Raw genomic sequence first — 21,424 nt, 5'->3', positions numbered from 1 at the left:
TCAATTTAACCGGGCAGCCGCAGTCGGTTAAACTACCCATTCGGGTCAGGCAAGTTACCTGGGAGGTAAACTTCCTGGGCTGTTCGCATTGGACTTAAAATGGGTAAGTTACCCATTGGCTCGGTTAGTTTACCCAAATTAAGTCCAATGTGAACAGGGCTTTAAAATACATGTACATGTAATGCCTGACAAGTGATTAACAACAAGGGAAACTGACTAGGTACATTTTTATTTCATTTTGGGTTTTACCCATATTTAATGATTGTATATCATCAATACTTTCATATGTCACGACTTTCCAAATTGTCATAAATGAAGTCAGGAGAAGAATTTGTGTTACTCTCTACTTTTCCATTGTTCGTTTTTAGAAAGAATATAGACACATGTGGGCGTGGTGGGATATCATTTTCTAGGATTGTATTTGGAAAAGAAAAGTTAGTTGACTAATAGGATGAAACATGGCTCTTTCACAACAAGAATTCATGACAGTTAAAAGTTGTGACAGCTCAACTAGAACAGTGCATTTCTCCTCAACATTTACATATTCAGTTGTTGCTGCAAACGGTCCACCATTAACAAACAATGTCATGTGTAACTATAAGCTTAAACCTACTCCTTTGATGATAACTTGTATTTTCTGAATTCCTGTCCCTTTGCTTTGAGTTTGTGTTGGTTTCTTTCATCTTGCTTCCTTTGTCTTGTCCTTTCTTCGTTTTGTGTTATCTGAATTGCTGCAGTCATCTCACTAGCAAGTCGGTCAATACGCTCCTGATAAGTCAACAGACAATGTCATTTACTGAGATTGTTTTACACACTCATTAATAAATTCTCACTCTGAAATCATGTATTTTAATCAAATTCCAGGTACATGTAGTGGTTACAAATGTTCCAAAACGAGGGCATTTTGTAATTACAAAACTTAAATTGTAGTAAAGATTAACATAATTGAAAGAGTAGTGTGTACATACACTGTATTGTGTTGGACAAATGTCATTAAAACACCAAAGTACTAGTGCAATTTGTTTGTCAGTGTTATTTTCTTTTGAGGTCCCAAATACCACATATCCGAATTACTTTGAACCATCAACTATTCGATGAATAAATAAGAATTTTCAACAATGTAGTATCAGAATGTGCAAATGGTGTTCTATTGAACGGTTAGGGTACTTTTTGTAACACAAAACACAATATCCACATATTTACATTAAAATCATAGTTTGAAGAAAACGATGGTAGAAAGCTCTTACAATTTGCTGAGGTGCTATAGTTTTTGAGAAATGAATAAAACAAGTCACGAAAAACAAGTCAGCATGTAAAAGGGAAGCTTTCTACTATCATTATCATCAAACTGTGTAAGTTTAATGTAAATTTGTGGATATTGTGTTTTGTGTTACAAAAAGGAGCCAAAGCCTAGGCGATGAGGTTGCATGGCCATTTAAAATGGACAGAGCCAAGGCTATGAAAGGACAGAGCTGAAGGTGAAGACCTTGATCACATGAATACCAGACCCTAACCTGCAAACTAGGCACCTTGCAAACTCGGCACCCACTCGGCACCAAGAATGTCGGCATAATGCAAACTCGGCACCGGCCTATTTTTTTACTAACAAACTCGGCATAAGCAATACTACGTACTCAGTCAAGTGGTGGTTAAATAAAGTAACATACATTGTAATTGAAATGCTGTACTGGCAATCTTAACCGGTTTTGAACTTATGAGAAAATTGGCATCAGAGATTAATTTGACTGCGCACTTGTGTGGATAGTGTGTGTGTGAACGATGGTTACTAATAATAAGCCCTCCATCCCTTTTTTTCTAATAATATTTGAATATTCATGTTATTAGTTATTAACTAACAACTTTACAAGATCAAGCTGTTTACTTTTGAATTTGAAATACTTTGACCAGTGCCGAGTTTGTAGTGCGTGTGCCAAGTTTGTAGGTGCTGAGTTTGCAAGCTGCAGAGTTTGCAAGGTGCCGAAGTGACCGGTAACCGATCACATGGACATAACCCTCAGAGTGCAAGATTTTTAATAAGGGAATAAAAGAGTGGCGGCGAGACGGCCGTTTAAAACCGGCATGGCCGAGTGATTAAGGACCGAGCCGCATGGCCACGACCCTGCAAGGTTTTAAACAGCAGTTTAAGAACGAGCCACTACTCTTTCATTCCTATTCATACATGTAAATGACCCTTGTTAATTCCCATTCATAAAGTGCTAGTTTAACAACTAGAAAATCTGCCACCCGTTTCCTAAAAGAAATTTTGAAGTTTTCAACAACTTTTGTGGAAATGTTTTGTGCGTGTCGGGTGGTGTGTATACACAAGTGTACACCCACATTATACGCTGTTACTATATAGCTATGATCTGAGTTCAGCGTAAATTAAACTTGCATATACACTGTACATGAGCTTGTACGCCCAACACGCGAAACCAGCTGGTCTTAAACAGCTCCAGCTTTGTTTTTATCAACCGTTTAAACAACCCCACATGACACTCTCTCCAGCCTCCACCAATAGGAATAGTGAAACTGCCTGGTGTATTTATGAATGGCTGTGTTGACAAATGCTTTAATTTGAAAGTTGTGAATGCCTCTGCAAAGTTGCTTTACAAATTTAGGATTTTAGGCATACATGCAACACACAATGGCTAGATTAACTTACTGCTATTTGTCTTTGTTCCTGTTGTCTCTTGAGTTGCCCTGATCCTAGGGGAGCTGGTCGTCCATCTAAAAATTAATGCAGTTCAATAATCCACATTGAATGCACCTCAAAATAACAAGTTTTTTTCTGGCATCACTCAAATTAAAATTTCAAGTTAAATACTTAATTTGGGGTTCAAAGTACAAACTCAGTTTTCTATTCTGACATTTTACTTCATGAATGCAGCCTAAAAGAAGTTGTTGAAAAGATATAGGAGTTTATTACTTGTCCTACAGAAAAGCAGTATTTTTTCAATACATTGAATCTCTGGGAGATATCACAAAGGACAGAGATATGTACATACTTGTATTTGAACATCTCCCATGTAGGTCTATACAAACTTTTCTTGGTTTTACTACAGCAGCTTCAAGGTACCACTGTAATGAGTTTACATCACTGGTTTGTGGAAGGGTGCATTCATCCTTATCCACTACCATGACTTCTTTTCAACAAACATGTGGCATTTTATCAAATCAGGGTGGTCATGTTTTTGAGATTTATTTCCATCAATGCATCTGACTATGATGTTTATTTTATTTATTTATTTATTTATTTATTTATTCTTTTTTTTTTTTTTTTTTTTTTTTTTGGGGGGGGGCAAATTGAAATACATTTTAGAAACCTTATATTTGGTGACAAATCTTAAGATGTACCCAGCAGCAGTTTTTAATTGAAATTTATAAAAAGTAAGGTTTTTAGATTTAAAATCATGCATTTACTTTATTTGATCATACATGTACAATGTTATAGAAGTAAAACACTAGAGTTAGAGATATATATAAGTATGACACACATTACCTGCATATTTCCAGTCCGGTAAATCTACAAGTGGACCATAGTCACGACCTGATTGAGATTCCCCTTGACTAAAAAATAAAAGTAAATCAATAATCAATTCCCTTGTAAGTCAAACTGAAAAGAATTTATGACACACTAAGACTGCAATTTGTGAAGATTTCAAAAAGGAGAGAATATTATATAGGATTTGAGGCATTGCATGGTGAGGTATCAATATATATTTGGTTTGCAGTAAGACCATGTGTGTATCACTTGCCAGGTAGAGTTTGTTCTTAGACATGTTAGAGAACTGTCTTGCTTAATTCTACTACTAGCTTGCTCTAGTCATCGTCAGTCTCCTGACGATGACTAGAGCAAGCTAGTCAAAACATTGAGACCAACCCAAGAACTGACTCCACGGTAGTACAGTTAATTACGATCCTATAAGCTAAAGTAGCAGTCCCAGCCTATTTCTATACCATCCACCCAGGTAATAGTTAATAAGCAGGACAGTTCTTTTCAGAACTGCGAAGTCTCCCGAACACCTGAACAATCTACTCCGCGAAGAGAATATTCTTAGAAGTTGTTGCATGTAGAGCATGTAGAGTAAAGTAATAATTGGAAGTGCGTGGTCTTAGTATCAGACCTCCATCTTGGACCTTTGTGCCTAGTCTAAGTCTCAGACCCCCAAACCTCCATCTTTGACCCATTGGTGCCTAGTCTTAGTTTCAGTCTTGCAAGTGTCTGTCTTGGTCTTGGACGTTTGTGCCTAGTCTTAGTCTCAGACCCCAGACCTCCATCTTGGACCCTTTTGTGCATCTAGTCTTAGTCTCAGACTTGCAAGTGTCTGTCTAGGTCTTGGACCTTTGTGCCTAGTCTTAGTCTCAGACTTGCAAGTGTCTGTCTTGGTCTTGGACGTTTGTGCCTAGTCCTAGTCTCAGACCCCCAGACCTCCATCTTGGACCCTTTAGTGCATCTAGTCTTAGTCTCAGACTTGCAAGTGTCTGTCTTGGTCTTGGACCTTAAATGCCTAGTCTTAGTCTCAGACCTTTGCAAGTGTCTGTCTTGGTCTTGGACGTTTGTGCCTAGTCTTAGTCTCAGACCCCCAGACCTCCATCTTGGACCCTTTAGTGCATCTAGTCTTAGTCCCAGACTTGCAAGTGTCTGTCTTGGTCTTGGACCTTAAATGCCTAGTCTTAGTCTCAGACTTGCAAGTGGCTGTCTAGGTCTTGGACCTTTGTGGCTAGTCTTAGTCTCAGACTTGCAAGTGTCTGTCTTGGTCTTGGACGTTTGTGCCTAGTCTTAGTCTCAGACCCCCAGACTTCCATCTTGGACCCTTTAGTGCATCTAGTCTTAGTCTCAGACTTGCAAGTGTCTGTCTTGGTCTTGGACCTTAAATGCCTAGTCCTAGTCTCAGACCTTTGCAAGTGTCTGTCTTGGTCTTGGACGTTTGTGCCTAGTCTTAGTCTCAGACCCCCAGACCTCCATCTTGGACCCTTTAGTGCATCTAGTCTTAGTCTCAGACTTGCAAGTTGTCTAGGTCTTGGACCTTTAGTGCCTAGTCCTAGTCTAAGACCCCCAAGTCTCCGTCTTGGTTTGGAAATTTGAGCCTAGTCTCAGTTTAAAAAATGTATAATATACCCAAGTTATGTCTTGGTCTTTGACCTTGTTCTGATAAATTATATGACTGCTATGGTGTTGTTTTTAAACTAACATTGTGTATATAGGGCTTGGTCCTAGTTGCCATTTTGAGGAAGGCACTTCTAATTAATCAAAAACTATTTTATCTGTTTTCCCACAACACTTACCTGATTCTCCAGCTTTTACCAGCTTGCACATTACCACCAGTACTTATACTCCTGAAAAGTACCCAGGAACTGTTTCTTATACAGTAGACACAACACATTCCTAAAACAAAATGTTGTCAAAATCATTAATGTAAATTTACACGCATTGAAACTTAAGTACATATATTCCAATGCAATAGTGTTACTTTCTAGAGTGGAATAGACATGAAGGAAGAGTACATGTACAGTACTTCATGTATTTCATGAACTAATTTAGTATTCTCCGGGGATAGGGTGGGGGGGGGGAATGGGGACTGAAGAGGGGTATGGGTAAATATAGATTTATGGTGCTTGGGGCAATCTAATTTTAACCAATGCGTAACCGATATGTCGTAGTGCAATGTACGTACATGTATACATGTACCATACAATGTCGGGTACTGGGGTGTACTTAAAAACTCTCGCGCGTCTATGTGCGTCATCTGTTTTCATTAATAAGTTCTGTTTGGAGATGATTTGACCAAAGAAGTCAACAACTTAATATTGAGTTTAGCCTTGACTAAAGGCTGTTGGCGTAGTGTGCCCCAGCCCGGTGCGGCACGATTCGGGAGTCTGCACCCAGTGCATACACGAACAACATATTGTATACGTACAGTACTTGTACAGCGAGAACAATATAGCGAAGTCGTGAGTACAGTCGTGTCTTTCTACTTTCAACCTCGCACACGTGGCTCAAACAACAGCCTTGATGGGTTAGTACATTTTATCGGAAATCCAATAAAAGTGCTTATGCAGGATGTGGGCGTTTCATTCTAAACATTGGCCAATCACAGGCGCGATTGAGAATGACGTAGCAATCATGCCACGCCCATGTGTTTATAGGCCTACGCTGTAGCAGTGTCAGGAGTGTGGTATACATGTATGTACATGTAGCTTTGTATAAAGGGCCAGCTTTGTTGCACTGCCGGACAGTACGGCTACCGGTGCCGGACAAGCCTCGCTCGGTACGATGTTGAACCATGTAATGGTTGAACAACTGAGGAGGGGCTCCTTAGTCCATTGTCTTGCATTTCATTACAACACTAGGACTAGCATCAGAAGTACAAGCGGTAGATTTGTCCCTGAAGCTGAGGTACTAAGTGTAATGTTGTAGTAGTTGTTGTTGTAGTATGGCAAGAGTAAGTTTGATGAAATTGATGGTGTATAGTTGTTGTTCAGCAGCCACACGCCATCTTCTACCGTCTGGTATGCTTCAACCCTCACAATCACATTATTATTTTTGATCCCCAACTTTGATTCCCATTTACCAGGAGGAACGTTATATAAATCATACGTCTACATTAAAGACAAAATAAACAGCTGGGTTTCTTATCTCATAAACCAAGCATGGCTGGTGTGAAATGTGGAAAACAGATGAAGGGTTTGTGCTTCAAGGGAGTGGGGGTGTGGTGTACTGTCATGCCTTACATCTCAGAATTCTAACCAAGTAGCCATATCCTACCGGAAACCCATGGCACCTGGATACTTTTTGAACCTTTCTCAAACACATTTCACACACTTGATGCATGGTCTAATTTTCTACCTTCTATTTCTACATCCATGCATGATGCTTTAAACACGGAAGTCAAGCTTCTGTAGTTGTACTCGATGTACTGTTGTTGCAAATTATACACCATTGGTTTCCAGCGACTTACAATAAACAACCTACTGGACCGGGTAGGGATTTCTCTCTCGCCCGGCGCCATATAATTTTCAAGAAAATAATTTATTTTGATGATATTTGGCACCCTATTTTGAGTTTGTTGGTTTACATGGTTTTTTGTTGTTCAGATGCATCAACAGAAATCGTCAATAACCCGGAACTTGTGTAACGACTGTACCGCCCACACTGACTGTCCACTGCACTTCCCAGTTTGTGAGTTACTGGGGCATTGTGGCACCATTTGCGTGCGATTGTTGTAGCTCATGATATTTTTCCATTGTGCGCTCCATCTGCGACTGGTGTAATGTGGGAACTGTTACGGGGGTTGGCAAGATGGCTCATGTGAGCTGATCACATGTGTCTTAATAAATCATTTAAAATCATTGTTATATTTATTGTCTAATCCTGTGTCTCCTTGTTTTAAGTTTGCTTAGCTCAACATGTTGAGCTGTTAATGGCTCTCTTTTAACATCAGTCTCATCACAGCAATGGCAGAATGGCAACTGTGATGAGACCGATGTTAAAAGAGAGCCATTAGCAGCTCAACAAGGTGGGCTAACGTTTGCTGATCGACACAAATAAGTAATGCCATGAGCCATGGTGAACTCATATAGCTGTACTACTTTTTTCGAAATTTATCATCGGTCGATAATGACAATAATGACTATGACAAATTTAAAAAGGAGTACAGCGCCCAGTTACTGGGTCTCTGTAGGCCTACTTTCCTTCATTTACACAAATCGTAGCATGGAGGTACATCAATTAATAATCTATCTATATTCCAATTTAACTAGGAACAAAACTCACCCTACTAACAAAAATAAAACGCCCCTCGCTGGGGCGTTACACTTAATCCAGCATGGTAAAGATACTCCTACTGTCCCCTAGTCGAATACCGGACACTTCGGCACCATGCAAACCTGGCACCTTGCAAACTCGGCACCCACTCGGCACCAAGAATGTCGCACCATGCAAACTCGGCACCCACTCGGCACCAAGAATGTCGCACCATGCAAACTCGGCACCCACTCGGCACCAAGAATGTCGCACCATGCAAACTCGGCACCCACTTGGCACCAAGAATGTCGCACCATGCAAACTCGGCACCCACTCGGCACCAAGAATGTCGCACCATGCAAACTCGGCACCCACTCGGCACCAAGAATGTCGCACCATGCAAACTCGGCACCCACTCGGCACCAAGAATGTCGCACCATGCAAACTCGGCACCCACTCGGCACCAAGAATGTCGCACCATGCAAACTCGGCACCCACTCGGCACCAAGAATGTCACACCATGCAAACTCGGCACCCACTCGGCACCAAGAATATCGCACCATGCAAACTCGGCACCCACTCGGCACCAAGAATGTCGCACCATGCAAACTCGGCACCCACTCGGCACCAAGAATGTCGCACCATGCAAACTCGGCATCGGCGTTTTATTGACTACACAATACAAAATGGTTTGATAGTTAGTAGCTTTTGTAAACGCTGTTAATGGCAATCACTCCCTTAACAGTCCCTATATAAAAAAATTGTGGTTTTATTTGCCAAGCAAAAAGTCTCCTCTCCCTTGACCAAAACTTAGAAACACAAAAGGCTCCACTAGTTATTTGCACTTGTAAATCGCAAAGTTTGGTATTTTAGGCATTTCTACAAGGTACAAAATATGTCATAATGTTGAGGCCATATAAAAAAAAATTGCCACCAAAAAAGTTTCATCAAACACTGTTTCAACTTACAATTCACGATGATCAAATCATGTGACTGAACATTCTGCTGAGCATTCTGGAAAATAAATACAGAGGCCATGTGCCTTATACCATTTTCTTATACCATTTTTTGTGATTTTTTTTAAACCCCCATATCAATATTATTATTAATATTAAAATTTAAACATCGGCTTGGTGATTAAATTATCACTGTTTATTTATACGCTTTATTACAAATATTAGAGACACTGGACACTATTAGTAATTGTCAAAGACAAACCTAGCTCAATTGGTGTATATCAAATGCATAAAATAACAAACCTGTGACAATTTGAGCTCAATCAGTCATCGAAGTTGTGATATAATAATGAAAGAAAAAACACTCTTGTCACACAAACTTGTGTGCTTTCAGATGCTTGATTTTGAGACCTAAAATTCTAAATCTGAGTTCTCAGATCAAATTCTTGAAAAATTACTTCTTTCTCGAAAACTGCTCCACTTCAGAGGGAGCCGTTTCTCACAATGTTTTATACTACCAACCTGTCCCCATTACTCGTTACCAAGTAAGGTTTTATGCAATAATTATTTTGAGTAATTACCAATAGTGTCCACTGCCTTTAAGATAGAAAAAGAAAGAAAAAACTAAATAAAAAATCAGATTTGAAAGCCAATAATTATTCACACTTTTTTTTGCAAATTAGGGTACCACGGTAATTTTTTAAATGTCATTAAAAATGTTTTGAATAAAATGAAGATACAACTGTTGGCTATATATAGAGTCGTGTACACAGAGTCTCACAGAACACTTGTAGTCACTGCACCGAACTCAAGCTCTGATGCTTCTGTTCAACACAGTGTGGGTTCGAATCCAGGTCGTGACACTTGTGTCCCTGAGCAAGACACTTAACTATAATTGCTTCTCTCCACCCAGGGGTAAATGGGTACCTGTGAGGGCAGAGATGGTTCTTGTGATTGGTTTAGCCATGTAGCGCATATAATTGTCGCACAGGCTGTATACTCCCCAGGGAGCTGAGATGGTTTAAGGAATGATTTAAGGCCCAGTGACCAGGGGTAATAATGTCGAAAGCGCTTCGAGACACCCCGTGAAAAAGTGCTATATATATAAAAACCGTGTATTATTATTACTGCAGATGTTTCTCCCACGTATGGCTTCACTGGGAAACCATACTTTCTCGTTTGCCTTGAAAACAGGAAAAACTCAAAACAAATGGGACCAGTTGAAGTCATCGAAGATTGGTGTGTGGTGTGAAAATTTCAATGTCCATCAAGAGTTTTAATATGTTTGCATACTTCATATAAACAAATGAAGATAATTAGGGCATCGGTTGATGTATATATGGTGACTGCTCTATATTCCGACACCCCTATATTCTGACACCCTTATGTTCCGACACCCCTATGTTCCGACAATTCAACCTATATTCCGACATCCCTATGTTCCGACACCCCTATATTCCGACACCCCTATGTTCCGACACCCTTATATTCCAACGACCCAAACACCCCTATGTTCCGACACCCCTCTGTTCCGACAACCTGACATACCAATATTTTGTGTAAGCCATTTTTTTTTTAAAGAAAAACGGTGTGACTTGAAGAAACTACACATTACCGAGGGGTGTCAGAACATAGGGGTGTCGGAACATAGGGATGTCGGAATAGGTTCAGTTGTCGGAACATAGGGGTGTCGGAATATAGGGGTGTCGGAATATAGGGGTGTCGGAACATAGGGGTGTCGGAATACAGGCTGAGTTGTCGGAACATAGGGGTGTCGGAACATAGGGGTGTCGGAATATAGGTGTGTAACCGATATATATATATAACACCCCTTGCACGTCACATGACATGTCTTAGTTTTGCTAGACGACGGCCGTGTGATAGTGCGTCGGTTTGCCATGCGCTAGTCCGAAGACTAGCACACGGCGTGCAGTACCCAGTCGTCCGTTGCGTGTCTGAGGATGATAAATTAATAGTGATAAATGTAGATTGCGTTTTTTTTACACACGAGCGCGATTTGGCAATGCATGTCGTTAATGGTTGCTGTGCGTGTGAGCGTGAGACAGAACCCAAATGCGTGAGTCTCACGCCTAATGCGTGTTTGTGGGTGCCGAGTTTGCAAGGTGCCGAGGTAACCGGGTAGCATGCCTAGTCTTATAGTCCGTATAGAACAATGAATGAGGGTCGTTTCAGTCCACTATCGTACGTGAAGACGATAGCCGAAGGAACCTCAGCATGCTCATTCATAGGATGAGTAGGAGGTAGGAGGTACACCATTTCCAGAAAGTATTGGCTTCCCTCTCCTACTAAGGGCCAGGGTAGCCCACCTTGTTGAGCTGTTAATAACTCCGCTTTTAACATCGGTCTCATCACTGTCACCATTACAGCCCACCTTCAGTACATGTCTTAAACGCTAAGTTTTCAAAGGAGAATCATTAAAACATGGCGGCGCCCAAGAACATGTCACAATAAATGTAATTTTTGTACACGTTTTTTGGACCAATTTTCAAATCATCACATCTGGACAAAGTCATCATTTAGTAAGCCCTGTTATGTGTTATAGCAATGGTTGGAGTAGTATAGGACTTTTTTAAATGGGAGAAATTTGCAATCAAACTACCTCGCATTTTGCGACCTTTGAAAACTTAGCGTTTAAGACATGTATCGAAGGTAAGCTGTAATGGTGACAGTGATGAGACCGATGTTAAAAGCGGAGCCAAACAGCTCAACAAGGTGGGCTAGGGCATGGAGGTAGTAATTCTACCTCCATGGCTAGGGCCAGGGGGAGCCGTTGTTTCATAGAAAGAAGTCAAGTAAACTAGCCTAGAGTAGACTACTCCCACGACTCCTAGAACTATGCGGTTTCGTTCCGTTCCGGGAGACGATAGCGGAACGACGGGAGATCGGAGACGATAGCGGAACGAAACCGCATAGTTCCTAGTAACTAGACCCTAACCGGTCATTTAATTTTCAGAAGAAAAAAACACTTGACTTACTCTGTGCGTTGATCATGAGGCTGCCAGTAAAAAGATACATCATGCTTTGTTTATTAATTTAATGTTTTAATAGACAATGATCACTCATGAGGTGAACAATTTTGACTATTTATTTTATTTTGAGTGAAGCTTGAAGTGAAGTCTGTCACCTTTTCACATGCATCCTAAGACCACCATAGACTAAGAGTTCACTTTCTGAACTTTGTGTTTTTGTTGGGCGCTATCGGTCAATCTGCGCGATCAACCGATCGCGCTGCGCTATCGGTCGATCGCGCAACGATAGGTAGATCGCGCAACAATCGGTCGATCGCGCAACAATCGGTCGATCGCGCAACAATCCGTTGCTGCGCGACCATAGAGTTATACATAGAGTGCGCGACCAATTTGATCTTTCAAAAGCGCAGCGCGATTGACCGATCGCGCAGATTGACCGATCGCGCCCAACATTTTCTTTTAATTACTTCTTCATCATGACTAGCGGGATGCCGCGCTTCGCGCGGCACCCCGCTAGATGAGGAGGATTCTAGTATACAAAATATGTTGTAAAAGGTAATGTGGGGGCAAGGGAGGTTTCTTACAGGTAATAATAATTCAGTTACACTTGGCAAAATGTACATCCTGAGTCCCGCCCAAACTGCTTTCATTATAGTTACGAACTTTGTGAAACATTTGCCTTGTTATTTTGAGGGTCTGTACGTCCAGTTTGGTTAATTTATATGGAGAAGGGCCAATCGGACAATGTATAACACGCTGAATTCGGAATCAGCAGTGGTATTAGGTTCCCTTAGCAACAAATCCATAGTCACCGATAGCCACGGATTTGAGTGGTCTAAGTCTGGTCTCCCCCTCATCAATAATCACAGCTGCTATAATAGCAGAGGAGAAATCCGACTAAAAAGGCTTGTATGAAAGTGGTACCCTCTTTTAAAACAAACTCATAATCACAGCCACTAATAGCCGCGGAGTTTATCTGACTGAAAGGAAGCTTCGAAGAAGTTCTGGTATACAGTAGATATATAAAAAAAAAAAACGCGCCAGTTGGTATGGATTTTAACGACAAAGTCAATTTCTGCAAAATTGTATTGAAAATAAATATATTTAATGATTGGTTGCTATAACATTACTGTTGAATGATTTTTGCTTTGTTTCCAATGACGTGTACACGATTTTAGAATCTAAGGCGTACGTCCAACGACGCATACAAAGTTGTCTGAGCACCAAATTAAGCGAGTTTTCGGAACATGCTGTGCAACATCTAATCTACTGTTTTTACCACCGCTTTTGGGAGTAACAGAGCGTCGGCCTCATTAATTTTTAGTTCATTCTCATATCAATTAATTCTCATGTAAACTTTCTGGTCAACATCCGCCGGGGCGCGCGCCCCGCGTGACGAAGTCCCCTGATAGCATCCAATTTTATATGTTATCATAATTATCTGTGGAACCCTATACAAACTAAAATAATAGAAACGGTAATTTTATTGGTCTTTAATAACTACTCCTACATTCTCTCACTTAATTCACTTTCAGAAAACATTTGCCTAGTTATTTTGAGGGTTTGTATGCCAGCTACCCCTACATCCTCTCACTTTATTCACTTTCAGAAAACATTTGCCTTGTTGTTTTAATGGTTTGTAGGCCAGTTTGGTTAATTTTGTATGGAGAAATTCGTAAAAAGTACCCGATTCAGCTGGACATGAGGGCTCTTTCGATAACAAAACCTGACGGCCGATTGCTTAAAGGAAAACGTTGCCTTGGATCGGTCGAGTTGGTCTTTGAAAAGCGTTTTGTAACCGTTTGTTATAAAATGCATATGGTTAGAAAGATGTTGTAAAAGTAGAATACAATGATCTACACAAATATGCCTCGAAATTGCGTGGATTTCTTTTTACCTTGTCCAATAACACGGTCGGCCATTTATGGGAGTCAAAATTTTGACTCCCATAAATGGCCGACCGTGATAGTTCGCGACGTAAAAAGAAAACCGTGCAATTTTGAGTGATACTTGTGTGGATCATTATATTCTACTTTTAAAATATCTTTCTAACCATATGCATTTCATAACAAACGGTTTCAAACGCTTTTTATAGACCAACTCGTCCGATCCAAGGCAACGTGTTCCTTTAATACAAAACGGATTTGGCAAAATCTACATCCTGAGTCCGGACCAAACTGCGTTCTAACAATTTTGTTGCTTCAGAACTTTGAATGGAATGTTCGTTTACAGCTTCAAAACAGCCGTTGATGTTTCACAACTATGAAAGCATACTATTCTTAAATAGAATATTTAAAGGAACACGTTGCCTTGGATCGGTCGAGTTGGTCTTTGAAAAGCGTTTGTAACCGTTTTTTATAAAATGCATATGGGTAGAAAGATGTTGTAAAAGTAGAATACAATGATCCACACAAACATGCCTCGAAATTGCGTGGTTTTCCTTTTACCTCGTCGACTAACACGTCGGCCATTTATGGGGGTCAAAATTTTGACTCCCATAAATGGCCGACCATGTTAGTTCGCACAGTAGAAGGAAAACCACGCAATTTCGAGGCAAACTTGTGTGGATCATTGTATTCTACTTTTATAACATCTTTCCGACCATATGCATTTTATAAAAAACGGTTACAAACGCTTTTGTTTTGACCAACTCGTCCGATCCAAGGCAACGTGTTCCTTTAACGAACGACCCGCAAAACCGCAGAGTAACAAAAGAATACCCTGACAATTCCCCTGTCTGGCCAGTGGAAAAAGATAGGAGACCTCCAGCTGTACGGCCGATTAACGAGCAGGATTATATTTCTTTGTTCAGAACGTGCGGTACCGCCGCTCTGCACCGTTGCCTTCGTGTAAAGTTGAATCATTGGAGACAAGAATTGTGAATATACACGTTTTCATTTACCGTTTGTGGTGTTTCACTGAAACATCATGGCATATTTTTTCATTTTCTTTTACTTTCCGGTCACTAGCGGTGGTTCACAATTTGGGTATTAGCACACGAGGGTGGTTGGTATTCAATTGTGTTTTTCGATTTGGTGAGCACAAATGTACACAATTTTTATCAGGTCTCAAAAAAGTTGTTTTTCTGTTTTATATCCATACGACATACGACACCATGGTTGAGTGAAGAACCAAGTGCGCACGCGCAAACTCACATACGCCAGGTCGCCCATTGTCTGTATAAGGTATGTCGGTGATTACGAGGTGTCGTTAAGCAACCGCGGTACCGCAGGTTCGACTTTTGAAGTCCCTTCGTTCGAGCTCCTTCTATTCCTTCCTCCATGGTTTAACTGGCAAAACCTGTACAATGTATATGAAAAGAATCAGTAATGTATTTACTTTCTTTTTGAAAATGTTTCAACTTTTGCGTGTATACGTTCTGTGTGTGGGGGATGACATATGGACTGTATGACTAATGGTGCAGAGTTAAATGGAACAAATAAAGTTTCACAACAAATAAAGTTTGTGTGCAGCCTACGGCTTCCCCCTTCGACCAACAGGTGGCCCATATCAAAACCAGACAACCACACATGTTAGGAGATATCGCTCGTGACTCCAGCCAATCAGACAACTCGTAAGAGGGAGTTCGGTTCAGGGTTTTGTAGACTTGCAACCCGACGTCTGTAACGACACAACCGTGTTGGATTCCACAAGGATGCCATGCCACTGGACCTTCTAATTTTCAATCCAAGATGGCGCGGGTTACGCTTTTAATAGTATAGATGTGCGATGCTTTTTGTTAATTGAGAGTACGTGTGTGTGTACGACGTGTAGCGCCCCCTCGTGGCGCACAAAATTTCACAGTATGTCTATGAGCGCTCAGGCTCAGGCTTGGGCTTTCATAGACTTGATTCAAGTCCCAATCCCGTGCCATCGCACGGGATTGGGACTTGAGTCAAGTCTAGGGCTTTCAGACTGATGCAACCATTTTAAAGCCGCATACGAATAGACTGTGCAAGTCTCGCGAGAAATTGAACTTCCGCGGGACCATTGGGTGCGTTCGTTTAGCTTCCCTGGGTCATCCCCGGTCTGCCCCGATGCGTTCGAATAGCTTTTGACGTCATTCCAGGGGCTCACCCAGGTCAGCCCCCAGTGCCCTGCTTGTGGAGTGGGTCACTTTGGGTCTGGCCCCAGGTAAACGACGTCACTACGAGAGCGGTGATCTGAGTGGTCATTCGTTTAGCTCTTGTCAGGGGCTCACCCAAGTGAGCACCGCGGGGTAGACCCAGGGAAGCTGAACAAACGCACCCATAGTGGTCACAACCTTATGGAGTTTTACGTTGGGGAGATTTTGTTTCGGCCATTATTTTAGTTTAACGTACCTTATGACCTAGACTTGTGGACAAGTCGTTAAATCGGCCCACGCGCTGAGATAGTGCTCTCGTGAGATCACTGCTCTCGCGCGAACTGATGGCTCCCCGATTTCGACTTGTCCACAAGTCTACTTATGACCATACAAATTACATACTATGTTGTTGAAAATGTAATAATTAACAACATATTTATATAAAAGTAAAAATAAATTCAACAAAATAGCGGAGAAAAACAGATATTTAAACTTGACCTCAGGAGTCAGGTTTCTTGTAACAAATTGTATTTGTCCCCATCTCCGATCTAGCCTTGATCAAGAAGGCTGTGTTAGACACAAACTCGCTGCCATGGGCATGCAGCGCGCTAGCTCTGCAGTGATCTCGCGAGAGAGCACCGCTACAACTCGACTATCTTACCGCGTGGGGCCGATTTAACGACCTGTCCACAAATCTACGCACTCTCACGCACACACACACATCACCTTTACATGTACGCAGCCCCCACACTCACCGCTATTTTATTCCACACACCGCTACCGTTCACAATCCTAGCCCGTGATCGGAGCCGTCAGGCTCACAGCCTTGACGGTCTTGTGTTTCATTGTTTTTCTTCGCAAATCCGTGGAAAGGGGGGGGGGGGGTGAGTGGATATGCAAAGATTTATTTCATGAATACTAAATAATTCCTAATAACCAATCACACACCATTATTGTTAAACAATTAGACGGTGAGATAGTCGAGTTGTGGCGGTGCTCCCCCGAGATCACTGCTCTCGCGCGAACTGCTGGCTCCCCGATTTCTACCAATAAACAACGCGCACAATGTATTACTATTGGGTGCGTTCGTTTCGCTTCCCTGGGTCTACCCCGCGGTGCTCACTCGGGTGAGCCCCTGACAAGAGCTAATCGAACGATCACACTCGCCCTCTCGTGGTGACGGCATGCACCTCAGGTCACCCCCAAGTGACCCACTACACAAGCAGGGGTGGATTTCACAAAGAGTTAGGACTAGTCTTATCTCGAGTTAGGACGAGTTACTAGTTCTAACTTAGGACTAGCTGTACGTTGTCATATCTCTTAGGACTAGTCCTAAGTTAGGACTAGTCCTAGCTCTTTGTGAAATCGACCCCAGGACACTGGGGCTGACCCGGGTGCGCACGCGCGGGTGTCAACAAGTTCGTAAACAAAATAATCTCGCGCCCGGGGAATAAACTTTTCATTTTTTCGAGCCACCCCGAAAAGCCGAATTAGCGTCAGATTACTTCTTGCGGATACCCCACCCGAGTGTGCCGGTGCAAATTTGAACTCCGTCACTGTTATATTTTGGCGGTAATCGACGATTTTTGGTCAAATTATGACGTCACTTTTGCACCAAAAAGTTGTAATTCCCAAGGTTTTGCGAATTTTGCATGACTCCACACAGGAAAGTTGTTCGTGATGCTCAACTTGGTCGATTTGCACCGTCAAAACGCGATTTCCAGAGTTGACTATTAGAAAAACAAGATTGCCGCTCTTCCCTTTTCCCTGCCCGGGGAATAAACTTTTAAATTGCGAGCCACCCCGAAAAGCCGAATTAGCGTGATTACTTCTTGCGAATACCCCACCCGAGCGTGCCGGTGCAAATTTGAACTCCCTTACTGTTATATTTTGGCGGTAATCGACGATTGTTGGTCACATTAAGACGTCACTTTTGCACCAAAAAGTTGTAATTACCAAGGTTTTGCGAATTTTGCATGACTCCACACAGAAAAGTTGTTCAGGATGCTCAACTTGGTCGATTTACACCGTCAAAACGCGATTTCCAGAGTTGACTATTCGAAAAACAAGATTTGCCCGGGGAATAAACGTTTAAATTGCGAGCCACCCCGAAAAACCGACTTAGCGTGATTACTTCTTTCGGACACCCCACCCGAGCGTGCCGGCGCAAATTTGAACTCCGTCACTGTTATATTTTGGCTGTAATCGACGATTTTGGTATAATTGTGACGTCACTTTTGCACCAAAAACTGTAATTCCCAAGGTTTTGCGAATTTTGCATGACTCCACACAGGAAAGTTGTTCAGGATACTCAACTTGGTCGATGTGCACCGTCAAAACGTGATTTCCAGAGTTGACTATTAGAAAAACAAGATAGCCGCTCTTCCCTTTTCCCTGCCCGGGGAATAAACTTTTTAATTTTCGAGCCACCCCGAAAAGCCGAATTAGCGTGATTACCTCTAGCGGATACCCCACTCGAGTGTGCCGGTGCAAATTTGAACTCCGTCACTGTTATATTTTAGCGGTAATCGAAGATTTGTGTATAATTGTGACGTCACTTTTGCACCAAAAAGTTGTAATTCCCAAGGTTTTGCGAATTTTGCATGACTCCACACAGGAAAGTTGTTTGTGATGCTCAACTTGGTCGATTTGCACCGTCAAAACGCGATTTCCAGAGTTGACTATTAGAAAAACAAGATGGCTGCACTTCCCTTTTCCCTGCCCGGGGAGTAAACTTTTCATTTTTCGAGCCACCCCGAAAAGCCGAATAGTCGTTATTACTTCTTGCGGTTACCCCACCCGAGTGTGCCGGTGCAAATTTGAACTCCCTCACTGTTTTATTTTGGCGGGAATCGACGTTCTTTGGTCAAATTATGACGTCACTTTTGCACCAAAAAGTTGTAATTACCAAGGTTTTGCGAATTTTGCATGACTCCACACAGGAAAATTGTTCAGGATGCTCAACTTGGTCGATTTGCACCGTCAAAACGCGATTTCCAGAGTTGACTATTAGAAAAACAAGATTGCCGCTCTTCCCTTTTCCCTGCCCGGGGAAAAAACTTTTAAATATTGCGAGCCACCCCGAAAAGCCGAATTAGCGTGATTACTTCTTGCGGATACCCCACCCGAGCGTGCCGGTGCAAATTTGAACTCCCTTACTGTTATATTTTGGCGGTAATCGACGATTGTTGGTTACATTATGACGTCACTTTTGCACCAAAAAGTTGTAATTACCAAGGTTTTGCGAATTTTGCATGACTCCACACAGGAAAGTTGTTCAGGATGCTCAACTTGGTCGATTTGCACCGTCAAAACGCGATTTCCAGAGTTGACTATTAGAAAAACAAGATGCCCGCTTTTCCCTTTTACCTGCCCGGGGAACAAACTTTTAAATTGCGAGCCACCCCGAAAAGCCGACTTAGCGTGATTACTTCTTGCGGATACCCCACCCGAGCGTGCCGGTGCAAATTTGAACTCCGTCACTGTTATATTTTAGCGGTAATCGAAGATTTTTGTATAATTGTGACGTCACTTTTGCACAAAAAAGTTGTAATTCCCAAGGTTTTGCGAATTTTGCATGACTCCACACAAGAAAGTTGTTCGTGATGCTCAACTTGGTCGATTTGCACCGTCAAAACGCGATTTCCAGAGTTGACTATTAGAAAAACAAGATGGCTGCTCTTCCCTTTTCCCTGCCCGGGGAATAAACTTTTCATTTTTTCGAGCCACCCCGAAAAGCCGAATAATCGTTATTACTTCTTGCGGTTACCCCACCCGAGTGTGCCAGTGCAAATTTGAACTCCCTCACTGTTTTATTTTGGCGGGAATCGACGTTCTTTGGTCAAATTATGACGTCACTTTTGCACCAAAAAGTTGTAATTCCCAAGGTTTTGCGAATTTTGCATGACTCCACACAGGAAAGTTGTTCAGGATGATCAACTTGGTCGATTTGCAACGTCAAAACGCGATTTACAGAGTTGGCTGTTAGAAAAACAAGATGGCTGCTCTTCCCTTTTCCCTGCCCGGGGAATAAACTTTTTAATTTTCGAGCCACCCGAAAAGCCGAATTAGCGTGATTACAACTGTGAAGACTAGCCTTTGACAATAACCAATAGTGTTCAGTGTCTTTAAGTCGCACCGTTTTTCTTGAAAATTAGCTAGGTTGTCGGAACATAGGGGTGTCGGAAAATAGGGGTATTTGGTTTGTCGGAATATATGGGTGTCGGAACATAGGCGTGTCGGAATATACGGCTGTCGGAACATAGGGGTGTCGGAATATAGGCTAAATTGTCGGAACATAGGGGTGTCGGAATAGGGGTGTCGGCACATAGGGGTGTCGGAACATAGGGATGTCGAATATAGAGCAGACACCTTGGTGAAGTTGTAAGACGGGCAGTTCCTCAGCACTACGATATTAACACTCACTGCGTTCCCTTCTTTCGCTCTATTTTAACCGAGAGGGGACAATTCGAAGTTGCCGTGGAGCTTTCGAAAATTTAAAATCCTTTTTCACAATGATATCCGAGATCGAGCATTGAACTAGTTGACGTGTGAAATGTTTTAGATTCAGAAGTTCACGATCGAGATATCGAGGGCCCACAAACACAATGATGTGCTCCAGCCGGATCCCAGTGACATTTTGGGACTCACTGCACAATGCTAGTATAGCTGTACTTGGTTAATAGCGGGATTGTGGCAAGAGTTGACTAAACCTATGACGTTAATAAATGCCGTATAGTATATGTTAAGTTTAACCATGGATGATTCACGTCGTCAGGCTAAACGCCCAGATGGCCTCATTTTCCTTGATATGATTAAAAGCACGTATTTGACGTCATACTTTAAAATGTTAGTCCCCTAGATGACGTCACATGCTAGCGCTGACTGCTACAGCATGGTCGGCCTTGTGTGTATAGGTCACCTCCTTGTTCGGCTATTTTTACAAAACTATTCTGAAAAGTCTTCCCAAAAAGTGTTAAAAGTGCAATTATAAAACATTTGGTGACAAAAACAATTCCCGCACTCATTCCGGCAGGAAAATGTACAATTAATAAGAATAAATTACAGAAACTTAACATCTCTTAAATATCGTTATTATTATGAATATCAGTGTCCTGGGGTCGATTTCACAAAGAGTTAGGACTATTCCTAACTTATGACTAGTCCTAGGGGATGTTAAAAACCTAAGGCTAGTCCTAAGTTAGTAACTCGAGATAAGACTAGTCTTAACTCTTTGTGAAATCCACTCCTGGACTCAAATTATGTTGTCTTTGTTGTGAGGCTGAATGTTAAGACTAGTCTTAACTCTTTGTGAAATCCACTCCTGGACCCAAACAATGTTGTCTTTGTCGTGGGGCTGAATGTTAATGGCTTGGTGAAGTTGATCAGGAACCCTAAAACTACACAAGTTGTAATATCTCAATATCTGTTTATCATTTTTTTGGTGTCGTACAACGTGTTACATGTAATTTTAGTTTTACCATTAGCCCGACCTTAGCCTAGCCATACACCACCACCATATCAGCACTTATAAGTGACAACGACATTTGCAATCCGCAAATCCGCATGCAATCGTTCAACGACAAACATAAACACACAAAAAATACACACCCGACCCCCACACTTGAAATCGGGATCGGCCACACATGGTTATGACTCAAGCATTTCC

At 41.9% G+C, this 21,424-nt stretch overlaps 1 protein-coding gene across 1 annotated transcript; it reads right to left on the bottom strand.

Moving 5' to 3' along the window:
- Window positions 1-117: 117 nt before the first annotated feature.
- On the bottom strand, window positions 118-11,916 carry LOC139934720 (large ribosomal subunit protein mL52-like). The gene is made up of 5 exons (XM_071929096.1): window positions 11,697-11,916; window positions 5,287-5,386; window positions 3,500-3,567; window positions 2,663-2,727; window positions 118-768 (listed from the first exon to the last, which is right to left on the bottom strand). Exons 1-5 carry the CDS (start codon window positions 11,737-11,739, stop codon window positions 610-612), a joined length of 435 nt encoding a protein of 144 aa, XP_071785197.1. The 5' UTR covers window positions 11,740-11,916; the 3' UTR covers window positions 118-609.
- Window positions 11,917-21,424: the final 9,508 nt, after the last annotated feature.

This window comes from Asterias amurensis, chromosome 3 (genome assembly GCF_032118995.1).
Source record: "Asterias amurensis chromosome 3, ASM3211899v1".
Classification (NCBI taxonomy): domain Eukaryota; kingdom Metazoa; phylum Echinodermata; class Asteroidea; order Forcipulatida; family Asteriidae; genus Asterias; species Asterias amurensis.
This window is presented reverse-complemented; position numbering and strand designations above follow the sequence as displayed.